This window comes from Corvus hawaiiensis, chromosome 13 (assembly GCF_020740725.1).
Source record: "Corvus hawaiiensis isolate bCorHaw1 chromosome 13, bCorHaw1.pri.cur, whole genome shotgun sequence".
In the NCBI taxonomy this organism is placed as follows: Eukaryota; Metazoa; Chordata; class Aves; order Passeriformes; family Corvidae; genus Corvus; species Corvus hawaiiensis.
In genome coordinates, this window is record NC_063225.1 from 13977633 (window position 1) to 14001299 (window position 23667).

Genomic DNA, 23667 nt, shown 5'->3' on the forward strand with positions numbered 1-23667 from the left:
GGACAGAACTGAGAAATAAGAGGGTACTGTGACACACAATGCCACTGCATATGCAAGGCAAGATTTTTCATCATGGCCTCTGTGGGGAGAAAAAGCATTCTCTGTAACAGGGCACCAGTAAACTTGTGAATGCTATGCAAGTAGTATCAACATCCACTGCTTTGTCTAAAGGCCACAAAATTGAAACTTTTTTGCCTTTCTTCACATCCTTTTGTAGAAGAAATGCACAATTAGTTCCAAACTCTCCCCTTACTACACTTTTTTATTGATACAGTCACTTTCCCTGGCTGGAGCTCCACAGAGCATTTATTTACTATGGACTAAACTTTGATCATTTCACTAGAAGACAACACTCCTTGTTTTCAGTGTGTTTCAGAACAACCTCCTTTCCTTTGTTTTGATTTCAGGAAAGGTGCTTGTGCCTGTGTGACTGCTTGGAGTGGTGAGACAGGTTTCAAGTGGGTCAGAGAGATGGGGAATATGGAAAGTGCTAAGTCCCACGACAGAGCTGTCCATGCCACTAGTTAAACAGAAATGATACTCTGCTTAATATATACCTGATATTCCAGACTTTCAGGAACAGTACTCCTTCCTATGAATGCAATTTCCTTCCTGTTACTGAGTTTTAGTCTCTTTTATCCCATCTATTCTAGTCAAGTTACTTTATTGTGATTGCCCATCCAGTGTTGATTAAACCAACAGTATTATTCTGTGACGCTGAGGCATGACCACTGCTTCCCATACAATGAAGGAGCTTGGCTGTATTAACTGAGGAGTTACTTTACCTAAATAGGCACCATTTCAAAAAGGAATGCAGTTCCTGGCAATGAAAGTAACCTGGAATAAAGGCATTGCTTGAGGAACAGTTGTATAGTACCTGGCCATATGAATTCAGTCTGTCCTTGTCCCATTTCAGCATTTTGAAACCAAAGATAAGTATACTATCACTCTATAAAACATCTGAGTGTTAATTTAATAATCTCTGTGAAACATCTACTGGAGAAAGAAAAGGCATCATGATTTTTTAAAACATTATCCAAAAATCAAGCTGTGATGCAGCAGTTTGCAGGGGTGCCCCACTGATTTTGATGACTTCAGACCTGCCCCAATAGCTAAACTTTATGACTAGAAGGGTGAGGATGAACTTTGACTATGACCTAGATCTGCAATTCACAAGTGTTTTCATACAGCTGCAATAATATTCCAGAAAATGTAATTGGCCTTTTACTTCGTTCACTTTTGCAAATGAAAATAAAGCTACTGTGAGAACAGATCTTTTGCTAAGAAAATATTTTTTTTAATATTTTTATAGCTCTGTCAACAATAAAGGAGTCTCACAGTCTAAAGTCTTTCTCTAAACCTTTTTAATGGAAAAAACTTCATAGAAAATATCCTTTTACTTTTTTAATAACATATAACTATATACATGATTAAAAACTGTAACAAAAAGCTGCAGGGACTGGAAAAATGTTTTGTTGGATCCATGCAGATGGTACATCTAAAAAAGGATTTCACAAATCCATGTACATCAAATGGAGCTGCAGTGACAGGGTTGGAAAAAATGGCCACTCTATATTATTTACCTGAATGTATTGGGAATAAAGCACAGACATACAAAATACACGAAAAGAATACAAAAGAGTACATGGTGTAAATGCTGTAAGCACAGGAAGTTTCTTTTTTAAGTAAATAGGAGAAAAGAAGGAAAATCTCCTTTTTCACATTTTATATTGCAGTTTAAAAGAGAACTAATCTCTTACTTGCTGTATTTTGTTTTTCTTCACTCTGACACACACTACAGTGGAAGTATATGGGATTTGAATTTATCAGCTCAGGAATACTTTGATTTATCTCCATGTCTGTGAATGTACTATCAGATCTGAATAACGACATGTATACGTATTGCTTTAAAAACACATACACAATTTGACATGAGTTACAAAATATTGAGGGCCACCACACTACAGAGTGCTGGAGACTCTTGTCCTGATCCAGCAGTGTGGTGAAGGACACATACAACTTCAGATCTAAGAGGAGTTCCTCAGAGAGTAAAGGAAAGTAAGAACATGCAGAAGTTAGTTGCTGATCAGGTCTGGAGTTTTCAACAGTTCATAGCACAGACTCTGCTGCTAGGAAAACTTACACCGGAGGCTGTAATTCTGTCACCCCAGATCATGTAGCTACACTGTGTGGATGATTTACCGTACTTCTAAAATAGATTTTGTTAATTCTAAGTTAAGCATAAAATGAAACCTCTTTTTAAAAAACTGTGGAAAATGATGAGCTCTACAGCTGGAAAGAAGAAAAAGATAGTGTTTAGTTTGTCAGTGATAGATTGGAAGAGATTCTGTAGGCAGCAGGTAATAATGTGTCAGGCTTTAAACACCTCACTTCTGAAAGAACTTGCTCATATTTTTGTCCTGGGCCAAAAAAACCCAAATATAACTGAAAACTCAGTACCAGCCAGTAACATCACCTGAGGTGCACAAGCATGGTGAGGATGGCAAGACATTATTTAGTCAAAGCTGTAACAAGTACTGTATGATTACCAGTGTAATCACAGGCAGTTTAATAACAGACAAATAAATGGAGCCTGTGCGTGCATATATTCATTTTAAAAAAGAAAAAAGGTGAAAGCAACAACAGTAACAACAACAACAAAACTAGACAAGCAGTGAAAGCTGAAGTATTCTGTGAAGCCTTGGAATCTGTTCCTGTTCTTGTTAACACCCACCCACCCTGTCTGGCCTTGCTCTTTTGGCAGGCAGGTAAATGCGTTCAAGTTCCTGTAAGTGAAGGAGGACTTTTCGCTTATAGCAAGATATCAAGTAATTATGAAAATGAGCTTTGAAATCCAAATTGCTGTGGGCCATGAAAGCCAAATCTCACTGATAAGTATTTGGCTTTCATTGTCTGTGAAGCAGATTGATTCCCTCCCCGGTCTGACCTCTTTATGCGGGCATGCTAATTGGAAAGTTGCCACTATACCAGGTTTGGGGCCATTACTGTTCAGAGTCTTTTATTTTTTAAGAACATCAATGCTACTTGTTTGTGTTGTTCATTACTAGTGTTTTGGGTAAAATCTGGCTTGTAGAGCCCTGATTGAAATGACAATGTCAGTACAATGCAGGTCTGTTTGAGAAGGCAACCTGAAAGCAGTAAGACTTATTTTGTTTATTTAAAGAAGAGATAAATGTGTATGTGCATGCACTTGCATTTAACAGTTTTATAGCTGGAACCGTTATTAAATGATGCCCAGTAGCAATTTTATCTCGTTATGATTTGTTTTATAAAGATGTAATGATTCTCAGGAGAGTTTTATGAAAACATGCAGAGTTGGTTTGCATTACGTACGCAGTTATGTGCCCAGTATATTTGTTGCAACTTAATTTCTTAAATATATATTGCGTAACACTTTTTATTCCTGAGTGCTGGTCTCCATAAGGAATAGAGAAAGTGGCATCATGTGCTCTTCTGCACAACACGGTCCTTTGTCATTTTAGGAGTTCTTCTGAGGGATCTTTATTGTCACAGTTTTAACTTCAGAATATTCTCTCAATCCACATTCACCCCTAAAAAACAAATTGCAGCATCAGCTTATACCAGGTATTGTTTATCAAGCAAAAATCTGCTAAGTGATTTCTTGATAAAGTTAAGATATAACCCTAAATTGCAGTTCAGTTTAGTCAAAAGAACAATGGATGGCTCCAGAATTTGATAAGGAGATACAGAACATTAAACCCAGAAATACTCACTATGTGCTGATGGAGCTTTTGGGAGTGAATTGATGTCCTCTGTCCTTTCTAGACCTTGAAAATGTCCAAACACCAAGACCTACCCCACTTACCCCAGTGAAATTACTGCTTATATTTGCAATCGAGAAAGGGAAGGTCCACACTGAGTACAATGAGAAATGAACTACTCACAACTGTGGGTAAAGATCAAATTGACCCCTAACCTGCTGATCTTTTCTCCCTAACAAAATATCCAGCAGTAGAAATCACCATTTGCAAATAATGTGGAAGAGGGTTCAGCTTGCTCAGATTCCCTTCAACGACTCCCTGTAGAATTCCTAATTTTGTCCTGGCACAGGACCTTATATAAGATCCTCCATACTGCTAGAAACCAGGCACTTACTAGGTCCCAGTCATCTGACACATGGCTCTGAGGGGTACATATTCTGCTTTGGATAGATTATGCTTAAGAAGTGGGTGGTTTTGAATGCTGTTAACACTTTGTTTTAGTCATCTGTAGCCTGGCTCATCTCTTTGGCCACTCTGCTGAGGTTTAGAGTGGATGTTGCATGGCTTCTTGGGACTTAATGCTTGTCTTCTCTGAAGTACACGTATTTCCATCTTCCCGTGCCTATTTTGAGTAATGAAGTCTCTTTATGTCATTAGCTAAATTATAATATGTCTTCTAGATGCTGTGTATGTAAAGCAAACACTGTCCCCACCTCAGAACAGGTGCAGTCCAAGTCTGGAAGTAGAGTATCTTTTCCATATTAACTTAATGAGGATTTTTTTGCAGAAACTCTTCCAGATATTTGTTTCTTGGTTGAATTTTTATCCCCACCTCTAAAACACACACAGTATTGCTTTATTACTTATATTAAAATTTAGAACATGCTGGCATGGATAAGATGTTAACATGTTTACTATTTGATACTGCCTCCCCTCTGGATTCTCCTGTGCAGGACTTAATGCCAAGTGAACCATAAAGAGTATTTCAGAGGAATTCCTCAGAGCCTCCTTCTAATACGTGTTTCACAATGGAGTGAGAGGCCACTGTTCAAGGCAATTAAACCCCTCTGGAGGCCTCCGGTGTTGCATAACTGATTTTGTATTTACTGCTACACTTCGAATTTTACACAAAATGTAACATTGGGGTGAAACTGCTGTAACCTTCCTTGGAAAGTTAATTCATTTGAGCAGAAGTACGAGCCCATGTTACTTCATCTGCAGTTTTGAAAGCTGATGTGCCTGTTGGCTTGGTAAGCCTTGTATGTGATATACTGGTTAGTATTTAAGGGATACGTCAGACTGGTGATTCAGTAGGCATTTTTAAGATTTACCAGAGTCTAAGTACCTGCAAGCAAATATTAGTGAAGACTTTTTTACATGTGAAAGATTCCTGTTGATCTGTACCACGCCACCCCCAGCTTTCAGTAGAAAGTGGTGGATTTGTCTCCAAAGAATGACCAAAAACTTCAGCTATTTATCAGAAGCATTTCCTTAGGGCTCAGTGGAAGCTGTCACCAGGAGCTGCCTGGAGCCCAGAAACTAATGCTAATAAGCGTCTGTGTGGAAGTTTCTGGATTCAGCAGGGCTGCTGTGTAGCTCCAGACACCCATTGGACACATTTTTGCAAGTCAAATGCAAAATGGCCACATGTGGCTATCTGGGGTGAATCACGCAATTTTTAGTTACAGGAGTTAAATTTTACATCTCCCAGGTAGTGATAAGAAGCTTTAAAGAAACATGAATGAAAGAAATCCAAACCCATGTCTTTTAGACCCCTTCAAGAATACAAGAATATTTTAAGTAGCTTAATGCAAACATAAAACACCTGTATTGTGTACATGAGTTTTGGTTCTCTACCAGGATGCACATACTCTGCTACATTTTGTGGGAGTGTAAAATAACAGATCTCAACTTCGTGTTGATTTTCTGCCCATGTGTGATGAAAGCCTGTGAATTTAAATGCAGGACCAAAACAAGTCCCAGATAATGCAGTGCTGGCACAGGCAGCACAGTGGCCCAGTTATGATCTGGCTGCAACACAGTGTCACCTTAGCAATGACACACTTTTGTATAGACACTTTTTTTCTTTAACTGCCCAACTCAACATTATTTATGCTGTAAAATGTATCCCTTAAAAACAAGAATCTAGGAAACTGGCATTTTAATAAAAAGTATGGTGGTACTAATGCAAGGTGAAGGAGGTAAATTAGAAGGTGATATCTGATCAAAGAGGTTCTGAAAAGAGTAGAATAATTACTCATAGGTAGATTTTCAGGCATCTTTGTGAGATGGAGATTATTGCCATTCCAGACTTTTATTGTTTATGATGAATACTTTCAAAGCTGTAGTGGGAATCAAGTGTGCAATTACTACAGAGTTTTCCACGAGAGCTGGGGTGCTGCCTGGGTTTCCCCCCACTTTCAAGAACTCTACAACATCGATATGTGAATATTTTGCTTGCACAGTTTAACCTCTCTGGAGTCAGTGGGGTCACCCCTGGGTGTCAAGTTACTCATGTGCTCTATGAGCTTAGTAGTTTCAGAATATTTTCACAATGATAAGAGTTAGATGACCTGACACATTTATGCCAGTGTGAGATCACCTCATAACTCATGAATGTGAATAGTATGAATGTGTTATTCAAAGCACTCCTTAACGAGGGAAAATACTTCAGACTACATAGAGCTTATTTTATAGATCAAGTTGTATACTTCAACATATTTAAAGTTTTAAAGAGTTTGACCTTACTTTAGTTTTACTGCTGAGTTTGCCATTAGCCATAAGCTATTTTGAAAGCTTAGGTGAGACATATCTGGTACACATGCCTCCTGCACAGAAATTAATTGAATCCTTGGTATGTAACCAATCTGGGGCTGATGCAATTGCTAAGCGTCTTTGTGATTGTAATGAGAATGAGAAACTGGTCAGACTTTAAATTAGGTACATGGGACAGTATTTGAGCGTGGAGCTCCATTTCAAAATATTTGGCACTTAGTGCTAAATGGAATAAGAAAGACAGAAAGCTTTATAGTGGCAAGTGATTTGTTTTCAAAGGGACGTAAACACATTTGTTTCCTTCTCTAGGCCTGATTGCATGTAATATTATTTAAAAATCTGCAAGCTGGTAATTTTTTTATAAAATTAAATGCACCTATATTTATAAATATAGTGAAAACTGAAGAAAGGAAAGGAAAAACTAGCAAGAGAGTTTTGGCAAAACAACTCTAAAACAATTACACCAAACCAGTCAGCAAGCACCCAGCAGCACCAAAGAGAGAGTCTTTCTGAAAAGTGATGGTTAATATGGCTAAAAAAACCTGCCAGAAAACACAGGTTACAAGTTCAGAAAAACAGTCAGAAATTTTCAGTTCCTTTCAGGATAAGAAGAGAATTCCAGTAAGTTAATTTGCAATGTTTAAAAAAAAAAAAAAGAAGAAGACGAAATAAAGAAAAAGAAAAAAAAGTGGTCTTACCATGCAAATCAATTGCATTTAGAACTGACAGTGATTAAAGGTCACCTTATATTATGCCCTGAGTCTCAGGCTGGAATATTTCTGGATCTTAATTTGCATGGAAGGATTCACTATTGTTTATTAAGTTGTAGAGCTGAAAACCATTTAGAAAACAGCAGTGCAATACTTACATCTCTCTCCCATTGCCAGACATTTTGAATCCTCCAAAAGGACTTTGGGCATTTAAGGCATTGTAGCAATTTATCCTGTAACAGGAAGAGGCATTAAGTCCAGCTGCACTGCCAGAGAGACCTTTGGATAACTCAGAGAGAGGCTGAAACTTGTGGAGCTACAGACGCTCTATACCTCTTAGTAATAACACACTTGTTTCACGTTGAAAAGAAATGAAGGATTTATGCTACAAAAACAACATTCTGCTTCTTACTCCTAAGGAGAATTGGATTTGACCTGTGAGGGCCAAAGGCGAGCACCATACCCTTGACACAGCTTCAGTAATGAACTCTTAATCTGCTGCCAAACCTCAGTGCCAGTTTTTAACAAAGAGCTGTTAGATTTGAATTTTCCCTTTTTCTCCCTAATGTCTTGCAGATCCTTAGTTTACCTAGGTTTAACATACTAAATTGCAAGCTACTAAACTCTAGAGTTGGCATTATCTATTCCTAAGGACTGGAGAGGAGGTGTCCCCTCAGTTCCTTAATGCTGTAGAAAGTACACAATTCTTTGTGCCTTTAGCAGACTCCTCCCAGGATTCCTGTGCTCACCAGAAAGGATCGTTTATCCTGTTTGTTTTCAGCAAAGCCACTCAGCAGTGGCTGCCGTGCTCCTGGGAAGCAAGGTGCTTTCCAGCTCCACCAGCATTCCCCAGCAGCGAGCAGCCACAGCACCTCCCCACTGCTGTTCCATGGCTTGGCTAGTGATCCACCATGAGGATGGGCTGCATAAATAGTCTTAACAAAGGGTGCAAAACTGAAGTGAAATGACGATAGCGAGTCAAACTCTTTTTATCTTGAAGAGTGGGAGTGGGATAACTTCTGCTTACCACACTGTCCCAGCCTGCATTGCTGAAGAGACTGTCAGGGCCTTGTTTATGTCGTTGGTAAATACAGCAGCTACCAGGCCAAAATCAGAATTGTTGGCTCTCTCTATAACTTCATCCATGGTTTTAAATCTCAGTATTTCTTGAACAGGCCCAAAAATCTGCAACAAAGATTAATAATTAATAAACCAGCCCCCTCAGAGGCATGTTATTAATGTTTTATTCTGCTTTTTAAATTATCTTCTCTCTCCTAATTATACTCTTTAAAATTTTCCCCAGCAAAATTTAGTGATAAATAGTGATAATATCTGTCTGTAAAAGTGCATGATTCCCAAAGCAGTTCTCAGTGGAACCTCGTCCATTCTATCTCTATCTCCTCTTTGATGTCTGAGACCTTACAGTCAATGAGCTTCATTACCCAACTGATGTTACTTGCTGTGTGCATAAGGAGTTCTGAAAAGGTTTAGTTTTTTTAATATAGTGGTAATTTTCACTCTGAAACTTTTGTCTTAGGAATTAAACAAAAGAAAAAAAGTAAAATTTAGGACATTCTAAAAGGATCTTGCCCACATGTGTGAATACCTCTTCCTTGGCAATCCGCATGTCATCTGTTACATTGGAAAACACCGTAGGTTCAATGAAGAATCCCTTTCTTCCCAGCCCTTTTCCCCCACATTCAAGTTTTGCTCCTTCAGTAATGCCACTTTGAATCAGTTCCAAGATCTTGTTGTATTGTTTTTTATCAATCTGAAAGAGAGAAGAAGCTGTTTGATGTGCAGACCATGTACTTGACCATATAGTCCAAATGGGTGTTTTTAGGCAAGTCATGTTCCAGTGAGTTGGTTCCTGCTTCCATTCACTGCTCTTTGAGCTGCAGATGCCAAAGATCTACAAGCAGGTGCTGGTTGTAACCTTAGGCTCAGACTTCTTAAGGATGTGTCACCTTATGTTTGTGGCTTAACACACTTGCTGAACAATCTAGTTTATAAGCGCAAAAAAAGGAGATCATTAATTTTTGTCCCTGGATAACTTCCTGAAAATGTTATAAGCCCAGCTGGTTATTAGTGGCAGGAACATTTTCTAAAGACTTATTTCTGATTATGCCCATCTTTTGCCTAGAATTCCTGGATCTCCAAGCATAGTCATGGTTGTAGACAGTTCTTGAAAGTAAGTGCTCACAGAGACTTTTGAGAGCTTCTCGCAGCTTACAGCTGTATTTTGGGGGCTGAAGGTCCAAGTCTTGCTCTTAAAACTGGGAGGCAAACATTGAGATTTTTTTATTTAACAAGAAACATGTCACAGCTGCACAGATTATTTACTCCTTTAGAATTTTAGTCTTGAAAACATGTATTGTGTCAGCTACCCTGGACCCTGAGCAAGTGTGCACTGACTGACCTCTGCCTTAGTGGAGTTCAAATGACTCCAGGCACCTCCTGGGCTGTAGAGCCGAAGTCCTACTCCTTTACCTGTGGACCTTGTTCTGTAGTTGGGTCAAAAGGACTTCCCACAACTCTCCTTTTTGCACGTTCTACACTTCTTCTAACAAACTCTTCATAGATTGATTCTTCCACATAAATCCGTGAGCCTGCAGTACAGCATTGACCTTGATTGAAGAAGACCCCTTGGTGAGCTTGTTCCACAGCATAGTCCACTGAAAAACCAAGACAGCGCTTGTTGCACTGGAACACCGTAGGCAAATCTGCCTTTGCACCAGTGTTGTGTGTATTACACATTCACGAATCTTCAGAAGCAGGATTTGGTTAAATAAAACTAAATCAAAACATCCTATAGTTGTGTCAGGTCATAAATGAGGATGATTTCCCTTAAGACAGTGCTTTAGCAGTCAATAGGTGTAGGGTATGCAAGAACAACTTCACCAGTGTCTTATATCCAGCAACATGTCATTCACCAAGTAAAACTCTTAAGGGAAGCAGGATGTGCCCCACATAAAGACATCTGACTGGATCTTTATAGGAGGGGAAAATTTGTCTGTGATCCCAAGTTGGCACTGGGTTTAATACTTCATGTGTGAGAATTGCAGCAAACCAAATACTTGGGAGAATTTTACTTTGATAGTGGCAAGACCTGTCCTTCCCCAAAAGCCAGATTCTTTTCCTGCAACATGGAAGCTTCCTGTTGGTCCATGCAGATGACTGGGTAAGGCTTTAAAATTATAGGTCTGTTATAGACCTATATTATAAACCCTTGATTTCTACTCTAACTTCCTTGGAGGTACAACTAACACATTCTGTCCAAGCAGGAGAGAGAATCCAGTAATATTTAGACATTCAAGGCCACATTCTTACATTGGGTGTAATAACTGACTAGACAAGAATAATGAATTAATCCCTAAACAGTGATGCCCTGCAGCACTGTAATACCTCTGTTACCAGCTGTAGCACTTTGGAATATTGCTTAAAGTATAATCTTTTATGGACTAAACAAAGCAACAGTGCTTTACTTTCAGCACATTCTAGACAACTGTGTCTAAAAGAAATGTCCTTTTCTGCCCTCAGTGTGGTATTTAGAAAAATTATACGGGGTGTTCCCTGGACCACATTCAAATTTTCCCTGGCAGCTCCATGGAGATTGAAAGCACTAGTGGATAGCTGTGATTAACTAATATTTCTTCCTCTATTGTTAAGAGTTTTTCACCGTGAGGGGCTCTAACCATTCTTCTCTGGTTTTTTGGTGCACTAAACCTTCAACAGCTTTATCATGCTTTCTGCTAACTTTTGGCACACAGTGTTCCTCAAGCAGAACAAACAGCTCCTTTGGAATGGTGAGCCAATTGCTGTTTTTAAATAATCAGAGCTTTGAAGTCTTAATCTTAGGCCAAGTGCTGGAGGTTGTAATTGTGGGAAGACCAGAGAGCAGTTGTCCTTCCCCCGTGGAAGGTCATAATACAGACCTGCCCCTGGCACGTGTCACTCTGCTAGAAATGTTTAGGTGATCAAGTCTGAGTTAGTAGGTGAGGGACATTTGAGGTGTGGTGATATCTAGTGGGAGGTGGAGATGAGTAACTGAGGTAGAAGACTGTAATATCTGTGTCTGGCTCCAGCTGACAAGAGCTTTTTTAGCTTACCAGGGTGACTGTGACTGAAATTTCAATCCTCGACTTGGTAAAGCATTTCTACATAGAAAAGCTGCTGGAAGTTGTCAAGCTTTCCCTAGTTTTTCAGATATTGATAAGTTTTGAAAATGGATACAGGATTGTAACCATCTCTTGTAATTCGTGCTATTCAAAACCGTTCTATTCACTTCCCCCTTTTAAATTAAGAAGACCAAATCCTTATGTGTCTATTTATTGGGGTTGCAAAGTTGTCAGAAAAGGCATTGAGTACAATGTGCCTGCATACAGCCTGAAACAAGAGCTCAGAGCAAGGTGTGAACCATCTCATTCATTTTAACGGGGTGTTAACTTCAAAACCTCCTGCTGACAATTTAGATATCAACATTTTAACTGTTTCATTGCTGATCATTTAAGCAGAAACTTCCAGTTTGTGTTTATATCCTATCCTAAACAGCTGTCCTGTACCTTCTCAGGTGCCAGAAATCTCAGCTGCACAACATCATACATCTGCCAAAATTTTCAACTCCCTGCTAACAGTGGCAGTGAGCATATTTCAATACACAATTCTTCAGTTGTGAAAATTTAAAAAATTGAATAATCTCCCTTTATAGCTATTTAACAAAGGAATTCTGCACTGATTAGATTAGCAAGTCAAGTGTACATAAAAGCCCTCCCTTTTTATAATTGCTGTGAAACAAAAAAATCACAGAATTTCCAGATTTAAAGCACTAAATCACCTTGCTGCAGAGCATAGGATGGCAAATGTGTGTGGGACTATGACTGTGGAAAACGCCATGTCTGTATGCTTGGTTATAACCTTTTTTCTGCTTCCTTGTTGACTATGAATCTGTGGGTTCAAACGTTGTATTTTTATAAAAGATATCACACCTTAGGTTGCTTCTGTAAGATTGAAAAGTGCCATTAGATACAGCTGTATTGCTTCACTTCACTTTGTATGAAAGATAAAATTAGTTTAAAAAAAAAAAAAAGAAAAAGACATCATGCAAACATGTTTTTAAGAAAAATATGGAAGTGCTGACTTACAATCAGCATCTGCGAAAATAATGTTTGGGCTTTTCCCACCCAGCTCCAGTGTGACTCTCTTCAAATTACTCCTTCCAGCTGCTTCTTGGATCAGCTTCCCAACCTGAAAGGAAATGGAGACATTTTACAGGGAATGTAGTCATACAGTTCATTTTAACAGCCAGCGTTGGCTATCAGTAGAGCAGAGCTTTAAATAATCCAGCAGGTTCTTCGTTCCAAACATATTCTCATCAGTAGTGGACAGCTTTCCATTTTTTTTCCCCTGGAAATTGAGAGGGGATAAGGCACAGCACAAAGTTTGTGTACCATTCACCCATATGTAGCTATGTTAAAATGGCTTGGGGCTTTCTTTTAGGGCATTTTAGGAGGGCTGAATTAGAAATTTGAAAGGGATGTAACTAGAATTACTTCCATCCAAACCACTGACATGTTCACAAGGCTTAATATGTCAAATTCTGATGAAATCATCCTCCTCCTCTGCAGGATTAACAGAACAGAGCAGAATAGCAAGTAGGGCAGGAAGTTACAAAAGCACCATCCCACACCTGACCCGCAGCTGCACTACAGATAATCTTAATATGGGTTGAGGAGGTCAAAATCACCTCCAAAATGTCTTTGTAGATTGTGGGGTCATCTGGAGCAGCCACAAATTGCAGATCTCACCAATGAACATGAGAGTAGATTAAATGGAGTAGCAATCTGACAGCTACAGATTTGACGTGCTTCCACATCAGTACAGTTGGAGGGGCAGCTGTGCTCCCTGGAAATTCTCCTCTCCCTGGATCAACAAATCCAAAATAGATCAAATTTTATACAAGTGCACTGTAACTGTGTCCATTTTGCAGCTAAGGAAGTAATCACAAGTAGAGTTAGGCTCCTACATGTTAAAACACAGGATTAAAAGTACCTATTGAATATTGAGAAGCCTAAGAACCTAGGTAAGTGCTTTATTTTAACTGGGACATGTTTTAATGTCACACAGAAAGTTAGAGGTGAAGTGAGATGGGAGTGAGTCCAGAGCTGAGCTTTTTTCTCCATGTAGTACTCTGGTCTCTCTATCTGTTTTCTATTTCTAAGGTTATGTGAGTGAGATTCCCTGCAACAAGGGGTTAATGGATGAGAAGCCGAACCTCTTAGAGAATTGAAGGCAGTCTGCTAGAGAAAGTTAAGTCAGCACTGGAGTAATCAGAAAGCAAATGAAACAGAAACCAGGGCCCCCAAAGAAAAAAAAAAAAAACAAAGGAAAACCCCCACAGGATAATGAAGGAATTGTGAACCACTTCATGTACCTTTGTGATTAACTGTTTATCTGGTGATACCACAGTTGAGTGTGACTGAGGTTTTTTCTTTAAAAAAAAAAGAAAAAGCTTTTTTTCTTTACCCCTGTATTGATGGAATGGAGTGTTGACATTATCATGAAATTCCTTGCATATCCCCTTAATTGGAGCTGATTTTATTGCTATGTTTGACTGACAGCCAGAAGTGAACCTGAAAAAAAAAAGATCCTTTCTGCCTTCCACCCCCACCACATACATCGAGCACGTCATCTGGAAATTCCAGCCTCTCAAACTGTGCTGAAAATATACACTGGAAACCAGAGTGCTGTGTTTATAGCCAGTGCCAGCCAATGCCATTCACACCCTCACTGCCTTGAACTTCCTTCTTTCAAAGAACAACAACCAGCTATTTCCCCTCAAAAATTCACAAAGAGCAGGACAGATCAAGGAAGCCAGAGCTCATCTCTCTTCCTTCCATTCTACTTTAATGTCAAAACACTTTTGTACATGTAAGTAAAGATTTTGAAAGGATTCCATGCAAACAAGTGATTGACAAGTATGCAAGTCCAAGTATAGTATATCTGGCAAATATTAAAGTACAAAGGGCTTTGAGACAGTGGTGTTAATTTGGAAAAGCGTAGTCTGAAGTATTTTTAATACAGGAAAGTTGTTGTCAAGTGTCCAAGTAAAAACTTAATAGAAAGCTTCACTGTGTCTTTCCTGTTAGAGATCAGTGTAGACATCAGGATGGTGGGGCTCATGCTGCTCAGCATTTTTGTTCACTGTGCTCCCATTGTGCCCTGTGCGCTTACAAGTTGAGAAAAGTCTTAGGGAAGGCACCAGCACCGCGGTTATTTAGTGACAAAGGCGGCCTTTTGTGACTGACCCTCTCTTTATGGAGAAAGACAGCATGAAAAGGATAAGTGATAGTGTTGCAATCTGCATGGGCTTTCAGGACGCGCTTCCCGCGGTGTCTCTCAGCTCTATCCCTGAGCTCCCAATAGGCAGCACAGCCTGGAGAGGGAACGCTGGAAGAGAGGACTCCCCCACAGATAATGGAGCTGTGTGATTATTCAGCAAGAATGTTGGCAGAGAAAGCCCTGACTCCCCATCCTTGTTTTGAATAGGCTTCAAGATTGATATCAGGAGTATCCCTGGATAGCTTGTGAAGCACCATAACCTTATAAGCTGCATGGAGGGTGAGGCAGATGTAATTTGGTCCATCTCAAAGAAAACAATTTGTTATGCAGACCAATAACAACAAAGATTTAAAAAGGATTTTGAGGCACCCCTGTATAACAAAGCTATTTGAAGGATAGTCCTGGAAGGGTCTGTTTCTGGACTGTGAATGGTGTGGCATTGGGCAGTGAGAATGTATCATGATCTAAAACATTTAATTGTTGTTTATTTATGCATTCTCTGTATGGAAGTTTAATGTTTCTTTCAAGAAGAGGCTTAAGCAGTCACATTTTAAATACCTCATGCAGAAATTTTAAAAAGTTTGTTGCCTTTTATGTTCTCTTGATTTTCTGTTTTCAGACAGAAACCTGTATTTCTAAAGCATACAGGTGGGTTTGCCTGTTACTGTTAAAGCACTGAAAGTCTCAGGAGTCAAAAGCAAACCTCCAAGGTTTGTGGTACTTTCTCTTTAGCTCTGTCATTTGGAATGTCTGGGTTCTCCTTTGCTCTGAACCTTCCTTTGCTCACAGATAAACAGTAAGTCATCAGAGAACACCTGAATGCAGGGGAACTGCAGTCTAGCTGAACAGCAGGTGATTTTCTTGACACTGCCACAGACAAGACAGTGAAGGGAAGAACTGCACAGGGAGATGTATAGACTAAAAGATTCCATGAATGGTGCACAATTTGACAGAGGAGAGATACACATCATCAGTTAGTTAGGCATTTGAAACAATACCCTGTATACCTTTCTTGGGATATTGAGACAATATCTGAAGAAGAGTAAGTGGTTAAAGTTACAAGAGATTGATTAAGTTTTGGGGAGATGGTGTGGCCAAACAGAAATGTTCAGTGTTTTCTGGAAGTACAGTTTTCTCTCTCCAGCTATTGTGGTACTGGATGTCAGTGTTTTGGCAAAACCCTCAAACCCATGCTGCTGTTGCTCAGTCTGCCTTATTTTTTAAGAATTCCAGATTATATGCAAAATCTTTCTGAGAAGCATTTTAGAATCTCATGATGTGTTCAGGGTGTGTCTCTTGCAAGGACAAGTGAATTTGAAATACTGGCACAAAGAAGAGCAGCTTTATTCGACTGTGCAATGCCCTGTGTGAGGAGCAGCCCTGCAAAGAGCATACTGAATAGTGCAGCACAAATGAAAAGGCAATCCCAAACACAAATTCCTGGAGAGAATCCTAAGCTATAAATGGGTCATTTGTTAGATCCTGGCCCCATGGAAGTCTGTGGCTAAACTCTTGTTAACGTTGATAGGACTGATACACCATCCTATTTGTATTGGGTTTAAGAAGGTGATTCCTTTTGACATGCATCTTCCATAAGCAAAGAGGCAGAACAGTTGCCCAAGGACAGCTTTCTAAATGCTACCAAAAACACAAAAGAAGGAAAAGAGAAACAACTTCTTCTCATTCAGGAGGCAGAAGCTGTCCAAGATATGATCCAAAAGATTCCACAGAAGCAGGAATGAATGCTAATGTAGCCTCCCTAAATCCTTACAGAGGGCATGTGTGTAGCACCATTAGCTCACAGACTTCTCAAAACAGGTTAAATCACCTTTAGGATTCTTATTGCTAAAGTAGAAAATGCCAGATTGCAATTCTTCATGAAGCCTAAAACCAGCAAGTGATTGTGTGATCCAGGAGAGCTCACACAGCTCAGTGCCTGTGCAGTAGGAAGACATTCTGTCTACATCATGCATTGGGACAGTCATCTCACTTCGGAAATGAAAGGAGAATCCTGCTGAGTAAATTAGAATCAGTGGTAATACAGCTGTTAGCTACAAACATTTGTTTGGCATGAATCAATCTCAACTCTCCTGTAGTTTGCTTTGATGGTCTCTCTAGTATCTTGTTGACTAATGATGAGATCATGGTTTGTTAATCTAAGTGCATAAAGAAAACATTCTGCCAAGCAAAATGCAGACTCTTTTGCTGGGGTTTATTGCAGTTGTTTATAGACGTTTTGTTTACACAGGCATCCAAAACAATTTGTTGGATATTTATTTGGGTTACTCTACTAAACTGCCTGAACACAGACCTGAATCCTATCTTAAATCTGTCTGCATTTTAATGGCTCATAGTTTGAACAAAGTGGAAACCAGCCACTTAGGATATATTTCTTGTTGGCCAGAACTTCAAATGTTTTGTGTGCTATCTGTAATTCCCATCTTGAGAGCATTTAACTGTAGGGAGCTGTAAACCACTCTGATTTGGAGGTTACACAATTGGTTTTAAACAGAAGTTATTAGAACCCATTAAATTTTTGCAACAATTAAAATACAATTTTTATCCCAGGCAGGGCTTTAAATCTGCATTTAAAAAAATTTATAACTTCTTACTCTCCATAATCATCTCTAATTTTAAACCCAGAGCATACTGCCCTCAACTGTTCCCTGTGCACCAGGAACTTACAGATACACCATCCTCACACACAGTTCCAGTTCAGATGGAGCACACAGGTACTGGCTTGGGCAGCCAGCTCACAGTGGTAGAATGGCTGTATTTGCAAAGCCTTAACTGAGCTCACAGATTTGAATGGAAATAAAGGCAAATGAAGAGTAAACCTGCTTCTGATGGCTACTTTTCTCTGATATTTGAAGGCCTGTCACCTTTTTTGCGTAGCAAAAGTTCTTTTAGCAAATAAGAAGGTAATATGAAGAAACTCTCTGCCTTTCTGGTATGTGCAAAAATTGTCCCCTCATCAGCATTTGTCTTGGAATTACATAAAGCCCAGTGTTATTTCACTGGGGAGGAGACTTGTAGAACGTCTCCTGTACTTCTGAGCTTTGGAGCCTAACAGCAGACACATGGGAATGCCAGACATCCTGAGTTTGGATCTGTTCTTAAACTCAGAAATTGTAAAATACTAATTTTAATTAAATTGTTGCTAGTAATTTTTTTAAAGGAACTCAATGAAGAAGCTGAGGCAGAGAGGGGCAGTGCAAAAAGAAAAGGCGTGTACAGTAAACAACAGGGATAGTGGGACACAGCTGAGCTTTACAGTACCTCTCCCATGGTCCCAGTGAGTTTCACCCTGCAGTTTGGATCAAGGAGAAATTCAGTAAGATGTAATGAGATACGTAAATTGATTATGGACTTTCAAGGGAAGGTAGGAAAAGGATAAGAGCAACTGTTAACATGGTCATATTGGCTGGAAAAAAGTTTGGTTATGGCAGTTTAAATTTCATCTGATTGTGGAAGATGAGGGAAAAAAGTGTCAGTGAAGCCTGAGAGGAGATTGCTGTAATTAAGGAGGATCATGGATTAGCCCTGGTTCACTAAAACCAACACAGTAAAAATAAACATTTTGGTTCAAATGCCTACACCAAACAGGCTGCTGAAGAGTGAACCGAAGCAAGCAGAGAAGCCAGGAAAGCTACTGGAATCAAAGGAGACACGGTGTTTTTAGGTGGGCTTTCACACTCAGTATGATTTTATTTCTTTCAGTCGTCAGAGTGAAATCCATAGCCTGCCAGGTGTTTGCAGAACCCTTCCCCTTCCTAGTGAGCTGTGGAGGGAAGAGTTTTGAGATCCGTGCACTAGGGGATTGGGAGAAGGAGGTGATCCACATGAGAGTGTTTCATAAGAAGCAGGTAGGTTGAGGGATGAAAGAGTTGGCAGACTATTTTTTTCAATGTGTGTAGCTAACCCATAAAAGGAGGGGCTGCAGGAAAGAGGGAGAGAAATGAAATCAAACAGTAATGGTACCACAGAAAAAGAGCTCTTAAGGATTTTTAACATACTATTTTGGGGGGCAGTGTGTGAAAAGTAAAGATCAGTATTTAAAAAAAATTCAGAGCACCTGAGAATCTAAAAACCAGAGAAGAGAGTGCACACTGGATAGCTCTAAACTAGAAATCAGAAGCAGAAGATTGAAATAATTTCTGTGTTGTCACTGCATGGGCACAGGCTTGACGTGTCCCAGTCATAAGTGTCAAGAGGTACTGGACTAATGCACGGGTGACAAGGCCATTGGCACATGGAATACAAGTGTCCACATGCACCTCTGGGCTCAAGAAGTCTGTGAGTCGATTGTCAGAAGCTGTGAGGCTGCAGCAAGGAAAGGATCACTCTACACATGCTCTCTTCTTCTGTGAGCATCTGTTACTGGTCGTGTTGCAAGATAAGGTGTGAGGCTGGAGGGCTCTGTGGTGTGGCTGTGTCAGGCTTTATTGAGGTGAGGTCATGAACTTGGCCTTTTGGCTCATATTTCTATGGATTGGGTTCTACAAATTTTGGAAAACATTAGCATTCAATTTTTTTTTTTTTTTTTTTGTAGGAGGAGCAGCCTGTTTTCTGCCTTTCAAGAATCCTGCAGGAAAAAGATAATAATAGCCCAGTTTTGTGGTTTTTACAGGCAAATGGGGAGTTTTCAGTAGCTATAAGTATACTTCAAAGGTAAAGAACTTATATAAAAGAACCTCATGGTGAAAATTTGAGAAAAACCTGTGCTTCAGAATCTCAGTTTGAAGATCTTTGCGTTTGTACTGACAGGTTTTATCATTAACTTGCCCATCATGAACTACCTTAACTAAGACATGGATGGAATGGAGGAATGGAGTTAATACATGATGTTTATACACCTAATGGCTATCAGAAATCCCCATCACTGGAGTGTACAGTTGACATGCTTCAGACAAGTACCAGAGAGACAAAATATTTCCATTATTATTCCACTAGAAATTGAAATCTGTTTTGGAGAAATCAGAGACTATAGTCCGGCCCATATCAGAACGTAGTGTTTAAAATGTTACAATGTTGACTTGCTATTACAAAAATTCAGTGTTACAGGAAATCAGAAACAATATGGAATAGTTTACACTAACTCTGCATTAAAACGATCCATCTGTTCTTGCTTTAGGTTCTTAGAGAATTGCTTTTTCATCTCTGTAATGCTTTTCACTTCCTATTAGTAAGGCTTTTAAAGGTAGGTACTGAGTTAGTATAAAACCCACAGCTTTTGAGTTTAAATGCCTATTAAAACTAAAGCTGTCTGGAACTACAATAAAAATTTATTTTGGCTACAAGAGACAACTTTGAAACCTAACCCATCTGTATTTTTCCTCTTCCAAACAGTGCAACATCCTGTATAATAGAATATTTATCTTAAACAGAGACCACATATCTTTATGAAAACAATTGTTTCAACTTAATTTATGGGGGGCAATCAGCTCATATTAAAATTTTCAATATTCCAGGATGCTAATCTTAATTGGATACAGGAGATGTAATGACTAGAATAATTCCATGGAATAATCTGAAATCTGATGTAGCCCTTGACTTAGAATGTAACCTGTGTATATTAGAATCTGAAGTTGTCATTAAAAAATCATGTACAGGCAGATAGTAATTGCAAAACAACTGTGTGTGCAAATTAAGCATACAACTGCAGCTACATTTTACTGGTAATTTAGGCTTGTGTGTGTCTTGCAAACTCAATTACAGAATAATTCCACCAGAATGATTAATTTGAAATATTGAGCTGGTCTCTGCAATCCTTGAGCCCACCAGGGAGATACCCACATTGTATCTAGCAGGGCTGCATGGTCAGTGAATTTATCAACACAAGTTAAAAAGCAAATTGCCTCACTGTGAAGAGCAGTATCCCTGCATAAAGCAGGGATGCATAAAGCCTTCCACTGCCACGAGTGGGAGTCAAACATATCAAAGAGAGACTGGATCCCTGGGGTTTAGCTCCCTCCATACAATAGTTTGTCAGATTTTGAATTGAAAAGGGCTGGGTTTAGCACTCTCTAAATATAACCAGCCCTGAAACTCCCACAGAGATTCCTTTCTGTCTGCCTTCAGACGATGAGATAAGGCCCCTTCTCCTGTGACTTCAGTCTGGAGTACCTCTGTCATCCCCACCCTAACCCTGATAACAGCCAGCTTGGCACATATTTGAGAGCAAGATGTGATGAGAGTTTTGGGGGTTAGTCTTGCTGTAGACTGCAGCCTTCATCTTCAGAGTGAGCCTCCTGTCTAACATCTGCAGCATAGTCTCATAGCAAGACATTTTGGCATCCAGGAGACAACTGACTCCTTTCATCCTCTGGCCAGCTTCTTTCCATCACTTTGGGAACAGACACCTTGGACAATCTCCTTTTCTCCCGGCATTCTTTCCTTTTTAGGCCTCCTCCTCATCCTCAATATACTTGAATGCAGCATCAAAGTTGAAGTATATTTGCACAATTTGCTCCCTTCCTCTCCCTTTTCCCTAAGTGCAGCAGGATACACAAATTATGGATGTTAAAGCAGCACTTATGTGTGCTATGATATACACGGGATGTTCTGCCTACTTGCATGTGATTCACATCCTCATAAGCCCACAGGAAATCCCAGCAATATTTTTCCAGGCATATCTCCTGTGCTGAGGTGCCGAGCACAGCAGGGGCTGGAGGAAAGGAGCCATTTGTGCTTGGGAAGTCCTGTGGTACGTAAGTTTAGCTGGGAAGGACAGACCACTGTTATTTAGATGGAGCTCTTTTACTCAGTGACAGTAAGAAATGTAGTATAAGGGCTGAAGCATTTATTCACATTTTACAGTAATGTGTTAATCCTCTTACCTCAGTGGATCCAGTGAAAGCAATTTTATCAATGCCAACATGAGAGGCTATGGCTGCACCAACAATTGGACCAAATCCTGGCAAAATATTGACAACTCCTGGTGGAAAGCCAGCCTGTCAAAATAGGAATGAATAAAGGTAAACATGACTTATGAAAACCGATAGAGCATGTTAAACCAGGCATGTGCTGGTACTTCCTTCCCTCCAAGGATAGACAGACATCACTCCCCTCAATTATTCTTACCTCCTTGATGAGGGCACCCATATAGAGAGCACTGAGTGGTGTTTGTTCTGCTGGTTTAATAACTACTGTATTGCCACAGCACAGAGCTGGAGCAATCTTCCATGCAAACATCAGCAGGGGGAAGTTCCACTGTAGGGAAAAAAAAAGTTGATAGATGGAAAAATATTGCCGTGGTGTTTTGTTTTCAAGATGTCAAGCTGATACCTCACTTATTTCTCAGGCTGATCCTCAGCATAAATCTTTCCCAGCACAAAGCACGGATTTTTTAAAATTACTGCCATTAAGAAAGCAGCAACAGTGACTTTTTAGTTCTTTCTCTCTTGTTCAAAGAAATACAACCTCCACCTGCAATCTCCATTAAGAAAATATTATGTTATCTGTCGATTTTTTAAGTCACAATTTTTTTATTTAATTTACTGTTTTGCTATTGGCACTTTTAATTCCCCCATGAAAATAGTTCTTGCTTCTGATGCATTTGGATGTTTGTTCATTTTTGGATGTAAATTTCATATCCCTGAATACATCTTAAGATATAAAATTTATACTCAAAATGATATAATCCTTAATTGAAGGAATTACAATAAAAAGTCCATAAATGTCAATGGTCAGTCAAAGCATTTCATTTTTTTGAAGACTTCCTACTGAGAAATTTATATGGAAGATGTTAAAAGAACAGTAAAAAAAAAGTTGAGAAGTTCTTTGCTGATACAAAATTTTGTATTGTTATTCATTACAACTTCATTTAACTGCAGCAGATGCTGTAGTGAATTATATTAGTTTGATGCACAAACATGCTGTGGATAAAGATAAAAGTAATGAGCCTTTTGCACAAAGGCCTGGTCCTAGCAGGTTAAGTGGATAGTCCTGCTGATTTTAGTGAAAATGTCACAGCAATAAAATAACTGTGTTTGCACAATCATTCTCACAAATGCATACAACAGTCTCTTTTAGAAGGAGAATAGAAAATATCAGTCACAGAGTCAGCCACTGGCCAGAATGTGTTGCTGCCTGATGCATATCAGCTGCCACTCTCACAGACATCTCTTTAGCCCCTGGCTAGCTTGAAAAAATACACAACTGTCTTTCCTTCACCGAACACCCAATTTTTTACTCCCTCTGTTGTTTATAAACTCCGGAGACAAAGTGATGTTTTAATTCCATCTCCAGTACATAAACCTGGGAGGGGAGCTGTAGGGCCAGCAGTGTGCTAACAGCCTGCACTTCTAATGGCACTGCAAGGAGAGCTCACAGCAGTTTTATAGGGCACTATATAGCCCTGTTTATGCTACAGCACTGCCAAAGAGCACATGTTTTGATGGAAGCTGGGATGTGAAAGAGGATGAGGAGTTCAGTGTTAGACTTGCTGTTTAATTTTATTTTTGAATAATGTATTTGCTCATGGAATGGCCAAGCACATGCAGTGGCCTGGGCTGTCTGCTGGAGCTGGTAGCATGGAGGAAATACAGAACAGATCAGCAGTGGTGTTAGGATAGATGCATATGACAGCCATCTTCAGGCTTTGGAGGACAAAAGTGAGGGAAGAATGAACATATATCGTAGATGGCTGGGTACCCTGAACAAAGTTTTACACATCTAAACTAAATGAATCCTGCTTTTGGCCTGTGGCCAAGTTTCTTCAGCAGATCTGTCAGTTAAGCTCAATGAAACAAGCATAAGAGATGTCCAGCAACACTGGGGTTAGGTGTTGGAGTTGTTATTTAGTAAATGCTTATCCATGTGCCTGGCTGAGAAATGGGGACAGAGCTGTGGAATCTTTCATTCATAAGGACCAAGTTAGGAGAGTGCGTAGGTGTTTGCAGGACGGCTGTAGCCACAGACTCTCTGAGTCATTGCATGTTTCTGTGGGTTTCTGCCGAGTGCCAAACACAAAAGCCACCCCTTAACAAAGACATGAAATAACAACAAATCTAAATAGGGAAAAAGGGCTTAACATTGTTAAAGTAATCTTTTCTGGCTGCTCCTCTTGTAATGGAATTGCTCCGTGTTTCTGTTTAGTG

At 39.5% G+C, this 23667-nt stretch overlaps 1 protein-coding gene across 2 annotated transcripts in view; it reads right to left on the reverse strand.

The window, feature by feature from the left end:
* Positions 1–1347: 1347 nt before the first annotated feature.
* ALDH1A2 (aldehyde dehydrogenase 1 family member A2) overlaps positions 1348–23667 on the reverse strand; it is a 60909-nt gene continuing 38589 nt past the window's right edge. For both annotated transcript variants that reach the window (XM_048318125.1, XM_048318124.1), the window contains 8 exons: positions 21650–21778; positions 21406–21519; positions 12370–12472; positions 9719–9903; positions 8835–8999; positions 8256–8413; positions 7387–7461; positions 1348–3572 (listed from right to left, as the gene is read on the reverse strand). In XM_048318125.1, the coding sequence (XP_048174082.1) occupies positions 3500–3572; positions 7387–7461; positions 8256–8413; positions 8835–8999; positions 9719–9903; positions 12370–12472; positions 21406–21519; positions 21650–21778 (1002 nt within the window). In that variant the 3' untranslated portion in view covers positions 1348–3499. The remainder of the gene's footprint in view (positions 3573–7386; positions 7462–8255; positions 8414–8834; positions 9000–9718; positions 9904–12369; positions 12473–21405; positions 21520–21649; positions 21779–23667) is intronic.